General features: G+C 39.4%; 1 protein-coding gene across 2 annotated transcripts in view; it reads left to right on the top strand.

Moving 5' to 3' along the window:
- The window catches only part of LOC132982190 (ecto-NOX disulfide-thiol exchanger 2-like), a 108,806-nt gene that overhangs the window by 78,508 nt on the left and 12,940 nt on the right, over positions 1-17,358 (top strand). For both annotated transcript variants that reach the window (XM_061048536.1, XM_061048537.1), the window contains exons 7-10: positions 332-544; positions 3,983-4,089; positions 12,394-12,508; positions 15,989-16,176. In XM_061048536.1, coding sequence (XP_060904519.1) covers positions 332-544; positions 3,983-4,089; positions 12,394-12,508; positions 15,989-16,176 — 623 coding nt within the window. The remainder of the gene's footprint in view (positions 1-331; positions 545-3,982; positions 4,090-12,393; positions 12,509-15,988; positions 16,177-17,358) is intronic.

The raw sequence follows: 17,358 nt of genomic DNA, 5'->3' as shown, positions 1-17,358 counted from the left end.
CCCTTTGAATGGGTTTCATCCCCTAAATCTCTCCATGTCTCTGAGGTTTCATTGTGGTCTGTGAAGTTTTCCATTTTTGAAAAAAAAAACCTGCGTTACCTTTAGTTTGAGTTAGCCTTCATACTGTTTTAGGTATCTTATATATCAGAAAGCTGCACCGGCTACAATTACCAGCCTCGTCTCTTATGGATTTTGATTTCTATTTTCATTTAGAGTAAGTTTTGACACCTTGCTTTCACCACTCTAAGTGTCCTGGGGCCGAACAAAATTAACTCTTTTTTTTTGTATGGAACCTGACTCTGTTTTTCTCTGTGCCCACAACCCTTGGCAGAGGACGGTAAGTTTCCTGAAGCTGTGCGTGTTCTCCTGACCTGGTTGGAACGAGGGGAAGTCAACCGCAGAAACTCCAACAACTTCTATTCGATGATCCAGTCGTCCAACGGCCACATCCGCCGACTGAGCAGCGAGAAGAGTCAGCACGAGAAGGAGATGGAGGAGGCCAAAGACAAATTCAAGACCGCTCTGTCCGGCATACTGGGTCAATGTGAGTCTTATGTTCTATATAACACACTACAGACTGTGATGTTTAATACACTTTGAACTGGATTCACTTTTTGACCTTTGTATTCAGGAAACATTTAAATCCAGGATCCCTCAAACTGAGGGAAAAGTGGGTAACTTGTTTAAAGTTGTATTCTAGAATATATTTTATGTGAATTATATCAGCAGGAGAATGTAAAGGAAGGAAAACAACTATGTTTGGATAGGATTGAAGTCAGGTGTAAGTTTCAAAATCAAAGATTCAGACATACAACACAAACAAAGCTCAGCGGCTCATGAACAGCCAGGTATTCACAACTGAAGATAATATCTCAGTCAGGACTTTTTGTACCTGAAGAACTTGTCACTGAAAAAAAAGGTAAGTAAAACACATTACCCAAAGCATGTGAACATGTGATTTTAAAACACTCTGGATTTCACATGATGGATGGATGGAGTTGATTAAAGGGTGACTTAGAAGCCATCATGTCTATGCTGGGCTTCGGTTTCGAGAGGAAGACTTAAAGCAACAATATGTAGAAATTATGTTTGGTGCGCTTTGGCGCCCACTGAAGGTCTCTGAGTGCAACTTCCCTGTCCTAACACACACATAGCACTGTTACGCCTACCGCTCTTAGACAACGTGCATTTGTTTACAATCAGAGGGCGCCAAGTCTGCAAAAACGTTGTGAGGAACCAAACAAGCATGTCGACAGACGAGGTTCAGTAATATTACTCTGCAAGCGTCTACAGCCAGATGTTTGCAAACTGTTTGTGTAGGTGGAGTATGTGTATTCAACTGTTGTCATGACATCTAATGGCTATTGGCTAGGTTCATTTGTTACATGTTAATTGAGATAGGTTTGCAAGGTTCCAAACTTATAAAACTAGCTTGAAGATTGACAAGGAAAGAAACAACTTTTGGCGTAGTATGGATTTATGTATTATTAGATTACTTTTTGCACCTGCTGAAGATGCTTAACATGAGACATGAGATATCGATACAGCCTAACGTGACATCAAAATCTGTTATGAATAATATCTGCAGGGATGTACACTCTGCAGTCAGTTGTTGCTTTTTGTCTGGCTTCTTGCTCGTCCACTCTCTCTTTCTCTCTACTTAGCTTCATCCGTCACTGTCCTCTTCCTCTGAGCCTCAGACATTACATCAACTTTTCAGAGACAGGAAAACTGGCTTCTTTTTTAGAACTGAAGGCTTGTGTGTGTGAGCAAGTGCAGTACATGTATATTCACTTATCTAGAGATGACCTCAGCCCGCTGCCAAAGTTACATACTGCAGTAAATAGGGGATATGGTGGAGACTGCATTCTCCCTGTTTGAAGTTATTGTGCTATTAAATCGATCTTAATACCTGCTGTTTTAAGTTGGAAAAGTTACATATTGTTGCTTTAAAGGTAAGTTTGTTTCCTCCTTCTGATTTTGTTTTTTTTTTCCCTTTCCAAATATTAAAAAACATTATATAAAAAAAATGATTCCAGACCCTGCAGGGGATTAATATTCACATTGCCTTCAGGTGAAAATAGTACGTAGGCCAACACATTCATAGCATGAATACACTGGACAGCAGACATGTCCGGTCAATGCATGCTTTAATTTAAAGGATAAACATGCAGCTCCTACCCACCTTTGACAGCGTTTCTGTGCAGCTGCTGGTTTACACCTTCCCTTGAGGCACTTTGTCTCCACATATGTTGCCAGAGGCATGTTCAATAAAATATAAACATCCTTCATCACAAAGTGAAGATCTTAGTTTCTGTTTCTTTGATCGTCAAATGTGTAAATATAACATGGAGAAGACATACAATGTTTATGTGGGTGGTTGTGTCTCTATACACCAGAAAGAGAGAAAGTCAGACTGCTGTCTTTGTGTTTACCAGAACTTCAGCCAATGCAAACACTTTTCTATTCATGACTGCTCTCCTCTTGTTGCATTGCTAAACTTATGTATGACACAACACAGTGACTGTCCTCCTGTGTGGAGGTTTAAAGTTCTTTTAAAATAAAACCAGCCTGTCGACCCTTTAAGCTGCAGAACAAAGGTCTGTCTCTGATGGGATATGTCGCCTTAAAGGTCACTTCACTCATGTCACAAAAAGGCGTCTTGCCTATAGATAAATACATTGATAGATGGATAAATTGATAGATGGACAGACTGACTTGTATAGGAGCTCAAATGCCTGAAGGTCTGTCTGTGGCTTTTGCTCTCTGCTCTTACTTCTTCATCGATCTGCTCCATCAAATTAGAGGGTGCTGGGAAGGAGCAATCGATCGCTGCACTGTTCTGTCTCTCACCACTCTGCAAACACATACACACTTAGCTGGTGGTCATATTGACTCCCCCCTGTGTTCAGTAGCACCTTTGGGATACACAGACCACCCAAACACTCCTCCATGACAGCCCACATGTCAACAGTTTAGAGATTAGAGGGAGAATTACTTTATCAATACACCGCATCTAAAATGAAATCTGACTCAGACTACAGTTGTCATCGTGCACATCAGATGTAGAAACAATGAACACCTGAGGTCTTAATTAAATCTCTTACAGAAAATTATTCCAGTGTTAGGTTTCTGTTAAGATAACAGATACATCTTTATTAGGAAAGCATATCAGAAACACTGCTCTATTTTTAACAAGGTGTCCTTGGGCAATTTTTCCCTCTACTGCTGCAGAGCTGCACAGCGGTCAAAAGTGGCAAACTTCAAGTAGGTTATTTTTGGAAGCTGCCAGTTGCTTAGCAAAATCTCTTTATTACATCAATATTAAAGAAGACAAAAATGCAGCCATGCTGGAAGCTCTGTGAGCCTACACTGACTACATGAAGTAGACTTGAATGCTATTAATATGCAGATTTTTGGTCATACAAAAAGCAGTAAAGTTGTATCAATTGAATAGGTGTTATATATTTAAAGTCACAAGATTACGATTTACCTGAGAGTTAGACATTTTTTTATGCAATCCATACACAAAAAGTTATCAAGACATTTCACTGATACCACAAATGTCAACATCAAGAGGGCTAGAAAAAAGGTTTCATGCCAAATTTGCTATGAAAGACAAAGAATAAAGGGACTTTATTCTTTATGAACCATGATGTGATTTATAATTTATTTATGTTGGAAAATGTATGATTTGTTGAAAATTTGCATGTGAGAATTCTGACAAAACGTCCAAGAAATGATGCTCTGGCATCCACAGGTAAGTACATCACATGTTTGCACATGCCTTTATAAACACACACACACACACAAATACACACACACACACACACACACACACACACACACACACACACACAGAGTTCATAACATCCCTAGTTGACTGGACTTTCTTACTGCTCTGCTCCCTCCCACCTGCCCTCTGTCTTTCTCTCTCTCTGTCTCTGGATGGTCTCTGGTCCCTCCCTGCATCCCGCCACAGTTGAACAGATTGTGTCTGTATTCCAAGCTGCTTCCAAACAAAAGGCATGGGACCATTTCTCCAAAGCTCAGCGCAAGAACCTGGACATGTGGCGAAAACAAGTAGAGGTTAGTCCACTTTGATTTCATTCTGATGTCAACATGATTTCTGGAAATAATTAGAACAATTAGACTTGGTCCCACTTTTTTTCAGCACCGCTCCCTTTTTAACCGTTGTATAGTTCTTCATTTATGACTCATAGTTAGAGTGATTACCTAATGATAAAACTATTAAACCAAATGAGGAAAGTGTGATATAACAACTCAAGGCAAGAAGCAAAACAAAAGCAGACTCCTTGCTACAGTAAGTACTAAAAAAAAAAGTCAGTCTGCAGAAAAGTGTCTTCTCTGTCTCTCTCTGATAAGAGATTAAAAAAAAAAAAATACAGGTCCAAACATTTCCTCCTCCCCTGCTTCCATCACTGCCTTCCCTTGTGACTTATATACAAGCTGCTGGGTGAGTTTTCCATTGATAAGGACACAGGTAAACATGTACAAGTTGTCTTCTCCTGCACCATCATTCTTTTTAGATGATTTTGTTTTGACAGAACGATGAAGAGGGAACATCTTGAGACAAAAACACTTAGCACTTAACTTATTAGCATTAATAATGGCGATGAAGGTTTGCTTGTAATGGAGGGCATGGAGAGAGATGCAGTCCTGGGTCTAATGGGCTGTATATGATCAGATCTGATTGGTAAGTGTTCTTTTCCCGCAAAATAGTAAAAACATTTACGGCGTAACTTAAAAGCTAAGTCAGACACACGTACAGCACCAGCAGCAATCAACCTGTCCAAAACGTCTTGTTAAAGGTAGGTGTTGTGAAGTAACAATTGATGCTTTAGTTTTCAGATCATCTGTAGAAACATGAAAATACTTCAATTCATCATCTGAATCTGTACCCATCTTTTCAGCTGACGAATGTATCATGCTCATAATAGCTTGTGTTGAGGTCTTGAACACACACTTGAGAGTAAATAGTGAGTAGGATGATGCATGTTTATAAGCAATGCTTGAGTACATGCAAGGGTTGTGTGACGTCAGTGAAGACCACTTTTGTATTGTTGTCTTCCTTCCTCAGACCTTGAGGGTCTCTCAAGGATCTACTCACTGGGGGAAAACACTCATCTATTTGCACAATGCTGCAGGACGTTTTCAGATCCATAATGTGGACAAAGTGTTCTCATCAAGCCTCAGGGATCTGTCCATTCTTTCTCATGCTCTTCCTTTATAGACTGATGTGCACACACTGCATACACCGGGGGTAGTACAATATGAGCAAAGATGCAAGAGAGAAAAAAAAACACTGTGGGTGGACTCTGATCTGCAGAATCTGTCCTCATTCAAAACATGTTCAGAAAAACATACTTTAAATGAAACCCTAGTTCAAACATTTGCTTTTTAGTTGTTTCTCTCCCTGCAACTTCACACTTCATTAGCTTTGAAAATAGATGGAATACAGGATGACACCATATACTCTGTTTTATATATTGACTGTAATAATAATGACTGTTTACATTAAATTCAAAGACAAACAGATGAAATCAATGGGACACTCCGCTTTGTTTGTACCTCTCTGCAGCTGTCTGTTAAAATAAATACACTCAACCTTACAATGTAACCTTTATAAAACTGTATGTTTGAATTGTTTTTACTTGAGTATATTGTTGTTAAACATCTACCGTAACTAATGGGTTTTTTTTGTTTTTTTTTGTTTTTTTTACTCTTTATTTGTTTTTTCAAACGTTAACAAACATAAAGCACAACAAAACATACACAAACACACATCAATGTAGTGAGGGGCTCCGTCTCAATATTTCCTCTTATGAAGTCTTTTCTGCACAGCAGATATCACTATCCGTCTTTTTATGCTGGTAATCAGTCCACTTTTTCCAGCGTTGATCATGGGTCCGTGATCTAGTTCGCAGGTAATGAGTCATTTCCATAGAGAAAATTTCTTCCACTATGGCCAACCATTGTGCTGGACTTGGAGGATCGCTTTTCAACCAGTTCCTTGTGATGGCCTTTTTACAAGCAAGAATCAGGATTTTAAAAAGGTAGATATCCTTCTTATGGATCAAGTCATTAGGGATCAGGCCCAGATACACAATCCAGGGGTCTCTGGGAATCTTATAACATAGAATATCTTCAAAGGACTGAATAACCGTATCCCAGAATGTTTGCAATTTTACACATAACCAGAAAATATGTGAGTTATTGGCATTCATCTGCCCACACTGTCTCCAACATTGCTGTGGAGTACAGAGTTGCTTATTTTTAATTTGGGGTGTGACAAAAAAGCGTATAACATTTTTCCACCCAAATTCCCTCCACCTTCTAGAGCTCGTGGACGACTGTTGTGTTTCACAAATAGGAAGCCAGTCACTCTTTGACAAGTTTGTATTCAGTTCTAGTTCCCATTTAGTCTTAACATACCATGTATTGCTTCCATTCTGTTTCTGCAAACTTCTATAAAGTTTAGAAACAATCTTTGATGGAGTGTTTTTGTAAGCACCAATCAGAGTTTCAATCACCTCGCTACCTTCAGCTGAGATTTCTTTTCTTATTTCTGTATCATAGAAATGTCTGAGCTGTAAATACCTAAATAGGTCCCCATTCTCTAGCTTAAATTCTTGTTTAAGTTTCTCAAAAGTTTTAAACCTTTTTCTCTCTATGAGTGTACATATAGCTGTTATTCCCTTTTCACCCCACTTAGGGTTGATGTATTATCCATCCCTCCAGGTTTAAATCTGACTCTGAGAAGGCCATATCAGAAGTTTACTATCCCCTTCCAGTTTATATTTCTTAATAACTTCATACCATGTTTTCAGTGTTCCCTCTAAAATAAAATTCTCCACTTTTTTGTCTATACCTTCTTTTCCACCTAGTCTGGCCTGGGGTTGAAACTGCATCACGTTCAGCTCAATATGTTTCCATCTAGCTTAGCACCAACACACAATGTATCTCATTTGGGCAGCATAAAAGTATTCCTTAAGATTCGGGAGAGCTAGACCTCCGCTCTCCCTGTCGATTTGAAGAGTCTTGAATTTCACCCTTGGTCTTTTACCTGCCCAGATTAGCCGAGATATTTGTTTATCCCAAGTTGTAAACTGAGATTCTGGGACTCTGACTGGTAGTGAGAGGAAGAGATACAGCAACCTTGGCAACACATTCATTTTCACTACCTCAATTCTTGAACTAAAGTCCAATACTAGTGTTGACCATTTTGTCATATCTTTCTGTATCTTATTGTTAATAATGCTGTAATTTGCTTCATATATATTATTCAGGTCTTGAATGAGTAGCACTCCCAAATACTTCATTGATTTTGCTTCCCATTTTAGATTATATTTCTGACTGATTAGCTGGTTTGGTTTGTAGTTCAGAGAGAGTACCTGTGTTTTTGTGATGTTAAGTTTATAACCAGATATCTTACCGTAGTCATCTAAAACTGTCTTAAGTATGGGGAGAGTTGTAATTGGATCCTGGAGGTAAGTTATAATATCATCTGCAAATAATCCAATTCTATGTTCCTCCCTTGCTATGTTGACACCTTTAAGTTCTTTGTTTTGTCTGATAGCTTGAGCTAAAGGCTCTATGAACATTGCAAATAGAGAAGGACTAAGGCAGCATCCCTGACGAGTACCTCTGAACAGTTTAAAACTGCTCGTCAGATGGCAGTTGATTTTGATTCTGGCGGTTGGGTCTTTATATAAAGATTTAATACACTTAATGAATTGGTTATTAAAGCCCAGTCTTTCTAGCACCCTGTACAAAAAAGGCCAACTAACCCTATCAAATGCCTTTTCTGCATCAAGACTTATCAGGGCTGCTGTCAATTTCTGTTTGTTTACTTGATCAATAACATGAAGGGTTCTCCTGATATTATCCTGTGTTTGTCGTCCTTTTATAAATCCGGTCTGGTCCTCGTCTATTAAGTCAGGCAAAAAGTGTTCCATTCTAGCTGAGATTATTGATGTAAACAATTTATAATCTACGTTCAGAATAGAGATTGGACGGTAGGACCCGCAACATTCTTTATTCTCACCTTCTTTAGGGATGACAGATATCACAGCTTCTTTCCATGAAGGTGGTGTCATTGCTTTATTGAGTGTCCAGTTGAAAGAGTCTAACATTACAGACGTGAGGTCCTCCTTAAATAACCTGTACCACTCATTCGGAAAGCCGTCACTCCCAGGGCATTTATTTGTTTTCAGTTTTCTGATCGCTATGTCCAATTCTTTTCTTGTTATGGGTGCAGTTAAATTATCATTTTGTGTTTTTCCTATTGAGGGTAGATCTAACGATAATAGGAACTGTTTTATTTGTTCTTCCTCTACAACCTCAGACTGTGAGTATAGGGTTTTGTAATAGTCTTTAAAGATTTCTTGAACTTCTTGCGGTTCATAGGTTATTTTATTGTTTACCGGGTCTCTAATCTTGTGTATTGAGTGTTGCATTTGTTGTGACCTGAATCGTCTCGCTAATATTTTTGTTGCTCTCGAACCTGATTCATAGAAGGTTTGTCTTGCAAATCTCAGTTTCTTTTCAAGCTCATCGTTCAAGAAGTCCCCTATTTGTTTTTTAGTTTCTTTTATTTGGTTAGTCAGTCCTCTATCTCCATTTTCCTGTTGCTGTTTCTCTAGTCCTCTCAGTGTCTCTTGTAATTCATCGTATTTTGCCTTCTTCATTTTGGTTAAGTATGCAGTTCTTGAAATTAATTTCCCTCTCATTATCGCTTTAATGGTATCCCATAGTATAGTTGGATCCACTTGACCATTGTTGTTATCTTTTATACAGTCACTGATTTCTCTCTTAACCTCTTTTAAAACTGTTTCATTGTTTAGAATTCCAACATTTAGTCTCCAGAGTGTATGTTTCGATCTGTTATTTATATTAATAGTAAGGTAGATTGCATTATGATCTGATATGTCTGCTGTTCCTATTGAGCATTCCTTTACCCTGTATCTATCGCACCAACACACATATGTATCTATGTTGTTTATTAAGAAATAGTCTATTCTGGAGTACACGTGGTGAGTAGCTGAGTAATGTGTAAAGTATTTTTCTTGTGCATGAAGGCTCCTCCAGACATCGTACATCCCTGCTTCTTTAAGTAACATATTAAGGTCTTTTGACTTAAGGGATGTCTGTCTAATTGTACTTGTTGTATCTATAGAGTAATTAATAACTATATTCCAGTCTCCAGCACAGACTAAAATGCCTTCAAATGTTTTTTTATTTTAACAGTGGATCTAATTATGACACATGTGAATGTCTTTGTCCAGTGAAATAAAAGAAAACACCTGGATCTGCAGATCAGTTAAGTGGATTAGTTTATAGCTTGTTGTTTTTGGTGTTAAAGAGTGAAACTTCTTTGGTTGTCTCTCTAACTTGCTCAGCATTACTTCTGTTTTTACTCAAACTGCCCTGAAATCAAACTATAGGCTATGACAGAAATTAGCTTATTGCTAATAACCGTCAAACTTAGCAATAAGATGTTGAACATTGTGACACAAAAACTGTAATTTTCCTTCTAATCACGGTAATGACGTTGAAAAATAGCCTTTCAATCGTGGTTTTGACTGGTCTTGATTAAAAATCAAGAATCCGCCCAGTCTGAGACTGACACAAGACCGAGTAAAAGTGCTTTAGATTCCGAGACTAGACCGAGACCTTCAAAAAGTGGTCTCGAGTACGATCTTAAGACCAAGACCGATTTTGAGTCCTACAACACTTCACAGTGAGGCACTTAGTGGCTAAGGAATAAGGTTTAAGTCTCAAAATAATTTTCAGCACGGTCCTTTAAGGACTGCATGTCAACCGTTTTTTAAGTCAATGTTGTGTTTGCTGCTAGTTTCAGTCGTCTTTACTGTAAGGGGTCAGTAATCAGTAATTTCATGTTTAAAATGTTTTTTTTTTCTACCAGATTGTTTACAATACCCAATATAATGCACATTTCCACCTTTGTTGGACAATAAAGATGTATTATATAATATTATATTCCATTCTACAGAACAGTCCTAATACATTGTGTCTTAAACTGTCTGCAAAGAACATGAACTTCATGTGTGGGTCATGTCTAAGGCAACGTGAGGCTTAAGTTAACAGAAAACTTTACTTGAATCACCATTAACTACTGAGTAAATATTTGGGAGTGTTGGCTTGCTAGATGCTCATATTTCATCACCAATGCCTTGTTTACTTTCGCTGGCTGTCATTCATCGTTTGCCTGCTAAAGCACACCGAGCTTACCCGGCTGGAAGCCGCTGCCTTTGAGTTATAGTTGATGTTGTGTAATAAGACCTGTGAGGTTAAACCATACATTCAATGTGAAGGCTAAATGTGTCAAAAAGATGCACAGGTGGGTGGTCATTTCAAAAACGTTCACCTGGCTTGGTGATTATTTTAGTGATTTGATTTAAAATTCAAAATGAATCTTTAAAGGTTTATTTTTACACATTGATCTTAAAGGCCTGTAGGATACAGTAAAATCAGCCAATGGTCAGTGATTCAGAACATAGAATGAAAGTCAAATTGCTTGGGGGTTGTTTATCATCAAACAGGCAGCCACTCTCAGTCAGTGTAGTTTCAGTCTGATTCTCCTCAGCCTGGAGCTGAAATATGGAGGAACGAGCAGCGGTGATGAGGAGCTGCAGCTCCCGGGAAGAATCAAATAACAGCTGCCTCCCTCCATCACTGTTTTTATGTGTTGTGTGTGTTTGTGTGTGCTGTGTATGCATGTGTTTACACTCGGCTCCAGACACACCAGATGGTTGTGTGAGTGTATTGTGTTGTGTAGAGTACCTGTTTGACCTCTGCTGTGGGCTCAGGCTGATAAAGTCAGCTGACAGATGGTTTAAAGTTATTTACTGTTCAGCTGATTCTCCCTCTGTAGCTTTTCAGGAGTAATCCAGTAGTTCTAAATCTTTCATTAATGGAACACTTGTGTGTTTAATCTCTCCATCTTTTGAACTTGTGTTTTAAACTGTATATAATATAGTTAATTACATATGGGTGATATGGGTTGTAGGCTTTGTTTCAACTGTTTAATGATCGTGGCTGTAAATATAGATAAATGTCACTTAAGCACTCATTATTTTGTTAACTATTTAAGAGGTGGTTTGGTATATATTGTTAGAAAGGGTGACATGTGGATGATTAGTGTTTCCTAAGACTGAAGATGACTTCCTTAACTGAACTATCGATTATCAAAGAAGGTGGTTCATCCAATATTTAACAATGAATCCAGCTATTGTTGCAGTTCTTGATTGGTTCTTACTGTATGTTCGTAGTTGAGCTGTACTAAGGTTTTTTTTTTTTACCATTGATAATGGTTTAATACATGAAGGGATGAAATGTATTTCTCTCACTTTTCTTCGATTTACTTTCAAATCATATTTTCCTGCATATCTGACCCTGACCTGAAGCTCAATTCTCTACTTACAATACTGGGCCTTTTCTTCTGGACCTTCAAACACCTTGAGTATAAAAGTTTTAATGTGTGTCTCTTTACAGTATAAAAAGCTGGACTCTCTGTTACCCTGCTCCATTAATGTTAAACCTCTTTCTTTTTCATGGAAAGACTGTTTACAGCTGTAGTCCATACATCTTCTTACAACAGGGAAGGAGAGCTGAACATATTTCTGAGAGACTTGTGCACACAACATTTCTAATCTCAGTGAGATAGTGTTTTCATGAATGGTCGAATCATGGATGTCTAATTTGTGAAATGTAGACTATGTAGAACAAAGATCATGTTTTTGGTTTTTTGGTTTTTTTGGGGGGGGTTTTTAACACGTTTCTGGACCCTTTGGTCTTACATAGAGCCATTTTGATTTGTTGGGTTGAGCTTAATCTTTAAACCTTTTTGAGACCTGCTTCTGGTTACTCGTCTCCAGATAGATTTAGTTATTAGAGATCCTTTCTGTGAGGCTGAAATGAAGCAGAGACAGTCTGTATATTTACTACTACTGTATGTTTTATGGGTAAAAAGTACTGGTAAGTACTTTGTCAGCCTACATCAGTGACTTCTGAAGTGACGGGAGCTGTGGTTGTCAGTGTCATCACTTCCTGCATGAGTGAGCTGTTTTCTTTATTTAACATCTGTGCTGTAAAGTACAAAAAAGAGTGAAGTCCAGCTGGATTTTGTTACCATCTGCCTTTTGAGTTGTTCAAGAGGAGGAATTATCCTTTATTACATCTTTATTCATCACACTCATTTATTCTGTTCTGATGGGTTCCTTACAGCTAATCAAAGAAGTGCCTAGCAGATCTTCATCCTGATAGCACCAACTAAAACATGCATCACAAGTCTTTGCACCTCTGACCCTCCTCTTTCTCTTTCTCTTTCTCTTTCATTGGGTTTTTCAGGAGATCAGAAACATGCACAACGAGCAGCTGATGGGCATCAGGCGAGAGGAGGAGATGGAGATGTCGGACGACGACATGGAGGACATGGCTGACAGCAAAGACTCAATGGACTCAGGTATTCATATACATGCATGTATTCACAGATCAGCACTTCTGTCAACATGACAGGATATTCATTGATCAGAGGCCCCAGAGGATGTACTCTGAGAGCGTTGAAATCACAGAGGGAGAAAGCTGAAGTGACAGTAATCTTCCTCTAAGGATCTGACAACCACCCGACAACTCCACATGAATAAGAAACACATGCACAACACATCAACTTGCTGGCAACATACATGCTTCACTGAGTGAATGATGAACATACAGTAACTACTAAAAGACATCAAGCCCAGTCCCTACTGAATGTACACAATACTCTATAATTGTGTGTACGTGTTTGAGCGTGTGTGAATGTGTCCACATCTCCAAGCTGCCAGATCGTTTGATATCTAAGCACCATAATCTCCTGTTTTTCCCCTTGAGGAGCATCTTTATGTTTGTCAAGCAACACAAACTAACAGTGCTGATAATCTTCTCACCCCCACCGCAATAGTGGTTGTCAGGACAACATGCTGTTACCGTGACCACCACATGTCAGGTCATCCGATGTTTTGCATGTTGTTTTTGCTCTATCTTCCTGCTTTTTAATCGTTCTGATCTCTGCCTCTGCTGATATGACAGCTTCTCTCATCAGCATGCAGATGTATGTAAATGAAGTTGTCAGCTCAGCCCCCTTCTCTTTGGCAACCTTGTTATTTAGCTATCAGTAATTAGCATTGCTGTCATTGATCTGTCATTCCTCTCCATGCTGCAACTTCGACCCAGGTGACGGGTGTTAATGTGATACTTCTTGGTATTTGTGCTAAAAGGCTAACTGTTACTCGATCTTTACTCACTAACTTGAAAACATTAACTTTTCAGCTTGAAACGCTGTTCTTTACAACTGTAGCCTCTTAAAAAAGTAAATCAATGCTCTGCGTCTGACTCGTACAGAAAAGCAAAAGAATCGCCTGTGTAAATGACTGTGTGTGTGTGTGTGTGTGTGTGTGTGTGTGTGTGGTGTGTGTGTGTGTGTGTGTGTGTGTGTGTGTGTGTGTGTGTGTGTGTGTGTGTGTGTGTGTGTGTGTGTGTGTGTGTGTGTGTGTGTGTGTGTGTGTGTGTGTGTGTGTGTGTGTGTGTGTGTGTGTGTGTGTGTGTGTGTGTGTGTGTGTGTGTGTGTGTGTGTGTGTGTGTGTGTGTGTGTGTGTGTGTGTGTGTGTGTGTGTGTGTGTGTGTGTGTGTGTGTGTGTGTGTGTGTGTGTGTGTGTGTGTGTGTGTGTGTGTGTGTGTGTGTGTGTGTGTGTGTGTGTGTGTGTGTGTGTGTGCGCTCCAGGATGTCTGCAGGTCGATAGCTCTACCTGTGATGTAAGAGAGGGGGGATTACCAAGTGGTTGACATCTCCTCGCACCGAGCTGATGAGGCTCTCAGATCAATATTCCTCTCACTACAAACCTTAATTTTGATGGTAGAGAAGTGCACACAAACACAGCATAGACGTGCACACACACACTCAGCAAGAGTTCATTAACACAACCAGTGGTCCTCTGTGATAGACTGCAGGCAGCACTCGTGGACACCCACACAAAAACGAGCCAGATAAACACACGCACACACAGACCTGCACAGGATGGGGCTTATCTTCGCCGTCCAGTCAGTGTGTTGAACTTTCCCCAAAGAGCTTCCCCTCGAGGCCCACAGGAGGAGAACAGAGCTGATAACAGTGGATACGACTGCAGCTGAGCGGGTCTCATACAGTAATAACTCCCTCTGTCTCCTCTCTGTGCTCGATAGGTCAGCTCAGATGTCCAGAAGAAAGCTAATGGTTGAAACACTTTGAGATTATCACAGCTTTCTCTGTTAGTATGCTGAAGGTGCCAGATTATTGGACCTTTAAGGCAGAATATGCGATTTTTTGATCCAGCAGATGTCGCCCTTGAGCACCAGCATGAAACCAAAAACAACTCACGCTGCATTATTGTTTAAGCATGCTAATGCTAGTGATCTTTATTATGCTCGTATCTTCACACTGCATGTAAATTTACACGAAATGAGCGTGATCTAGAAACGCAGTTAAGCAGTGAGAACAGTAAGTTATTCTTCTTTTCTCTAGTCCCTCAATTAAACAACTTTTATACGCGAGGGGATGAGCCAGCCGGCAGTCCTGGCGATGTAAACAAAGTGAAGATAGGACACGGAAAGCTCGGAAAACATCGCCGACATCAGGACTCGAGTGTCACACTCATTGTAGACAGTCATGACTCACAGAGTTATTTTCAGAGGATATACTTTATTTCTATAACATTTAAGTGTGAAAAATCGCATATTCAGCCTTTAAAGGACAAATTTGCGACTTTTTGATCCAGTAGATGTCGCCCTTGAGCACCAGCATGACACCATAACAAACTGCTGTTTGTTGAAGCATCCGCTATTACTAAGCCTCAGTTCTCCTCCAGCGACCTCCAACCCCTCTCCACTTGAGTAGCATGAAGGAGTTATGAATTAGAACGCACCTTCATTAAGCACAAGCAGCGGACAATGCACATGAATTGACACAGAATGGCCGAGATCTAAAGACTCTTTCATGACATCAAATAAGCAGTGAGTAGGCTGTGTTATTCTTCTTTTCTCTAGTCCTTAACTAAAACAGCTTTTATACTGAAGGCCGTCCCGTCCATGTAAACATGATTTAAATACGGCCCAACAATAACACAGCCAGTGGGACTCGCACTTCTCACTCATTGTAGATAGTGATGACTCCGAGATACATTTACAAAGGATATATTTATGTGTGAAATGTGGCACACTGCCTTTAACATCTTTGTACCTGACATCCTTTTGAAGTAGCACATTTTATTTTAAAGGCTTTAATGTTGTTATTATTAGCTTCTTAAATAAAGTGATTGGGGTCCAACATTTCAAACAAAGTCTGACGACTGTGTGGTATTTTTTGCTGATGTTGCTGCTCTACCTAAAATTCTTCACCAAAGAGTGTTACAGGACTCTTTCTGATCCACCGACAGTTCTGTTGGTTTATCCAGTAATAACAAGTTTACAAAAATCGCAATAAATATTTTGTGTTGTTTGTTTTTCATTATTTTGACAAGGAAGTTGACTTCTATGTACAGTAGAAGACAGTCAGATTGTTGTGTCAAAGCATTTTAGAGAGCATAGTTTTCACACACATCGATCAGACTCTACCTGTCAGAACATGCGACACAGCCCTTCTCTTTTAACATTATTCTTCCAATTTTAATGTTCACCAACCTGAAATCTTTCTCAATATTTCTGTACTGTCCCTCACCTAATGGAAAATAAGCAATCCAATCAGGCTTTCCAATATCAGGGTGTAATAGATAATACATTTAAACGAGGCAAAATATGGAAGTTTGAAAAAGTATTCAAAAGCCAGACAGCAAGAGTGACACTCAGCCTGATAATGATATGCAGCAGTGCGGTGTTATACATTATCGTCATCATAGTAAACACTGCTTTGTGCACTTTATGTTGAAACCTGCAGGAGTTTCTCAAGCTGAAGCCTTAAAGGAGGAGAACGACTCCCTGCGCTGTCAGCTGGACGCTTACAGGAACGAGGTGGAGCTGCTCAAACAGGAACAGGGCAAGAACCAACCAATGAGGAGTGAGGAGGACAGCACACACGCTCAGCAGCTCAGCTTCCTGCAGCAGGCTCTGCAGGGCATGCAGAAGGTAACACTTATTTTACACACACAAATAATCATACAGTCACTCTTTTCCTGTCCTGTATCCAGCAAGAAGTTTCATCTCCTATTCATTACCGTTCTGCTCCAGGTTCTTTTTATGAACAAGGTCGTTCAGGTTAACCCGTTGAATTTTCCTCTTAGACTGTCTTTTGTTCATGATTCAGTATTCTCAAAGAGACCAGTGACGGAACAAGTACAAGAACAGGTGTCTGCAGCTGCTGTTAGTCTTTTTCTGAAGAGCTGCAAAAAGGTTTTCTCTTTTCAATTGAGTTTATTCTCTGTTTGAATAGATTTTCCCTGGCATTTGAGAGTTGTGGGCACTTAAGGCTTTAGCAAAGAAATACTATTTATTTATTTTGAAAATGTGTAGCACACAGTAAATTTGCCTTAGCGTGTGGTTGTATATCATCTTTCTTCTCTCTTCAAATAAAACCCATCTGAAGCCCGTCATTCACTCTAAACTCAGGGTAGAATGTCAGCTAACACTGTACGACTGAATCGTTTACAATGCACAACCACAGCTCCCTATTTATGTACTCACACTTATATATTCAGACTGTAAGAGCCGATTGTTGAGCACTGTACGAGTAGAATCGGTACATAGATACATACATGGGCAAAAATACAGATATTTCCTGCCAACGTTTCTTTCATGATCAGACCGCAGGCACAATCAGGAAATTAAGTCCCCAAGTCGGGGAAATGGCTCATGGCTGACTGTGAGTAGTCGTACCACCATAATGTCAAACATGTCAGGAAATCATCCAACCGGTAGAGAGACTCAGGATCAGGCTGTGATCAGCTGCTGTGCTGAACTCATACAGTGTGCGCCCAGATTTGTTTGGTTTTGTATTTTGACTATCCAAGGGTCACAACAATAAAGTCAAGTCATTATTCTTGTTATTATCACTGTTTTATCTGCAGTCTACCAAAAAGGTATCAATGCAGGTACTAACATTCATTCATAGACTTTAATAAATATTAAACATAAGGGTTAAAATAATGAAAAATATTAGAGAAGTCTTGCACATCTGTGTACACAGTGGGGATGTATGGGACCTTAGGGTCCATGTGTCTAAGTTAATGAATAAATAAAAATACACTGAAATTAGATATCCCCCTCCCCCCTAGCAAGAGCTTGCGTGTTGTATCGCTCATCACACAAATT

The sequence above is a fragment of the Labrus mixtus genome, chromosome 10 (genome assembly GCF_963584025.1).
Source record: "Labrus mixtus chromosome 10, fLabMix1.1, whole genome shotgun sequence".
Classification (NCBI taxonomy): domain Eukaryota; kingdom Metazoa; phylum Chordata; class Actinopteri; order Labriformes; family Labridae; genus Labrus; species Labrus mixtus.
This window is presented reverse-complemented; position numbering and strand designations above follow the sequence as displayed.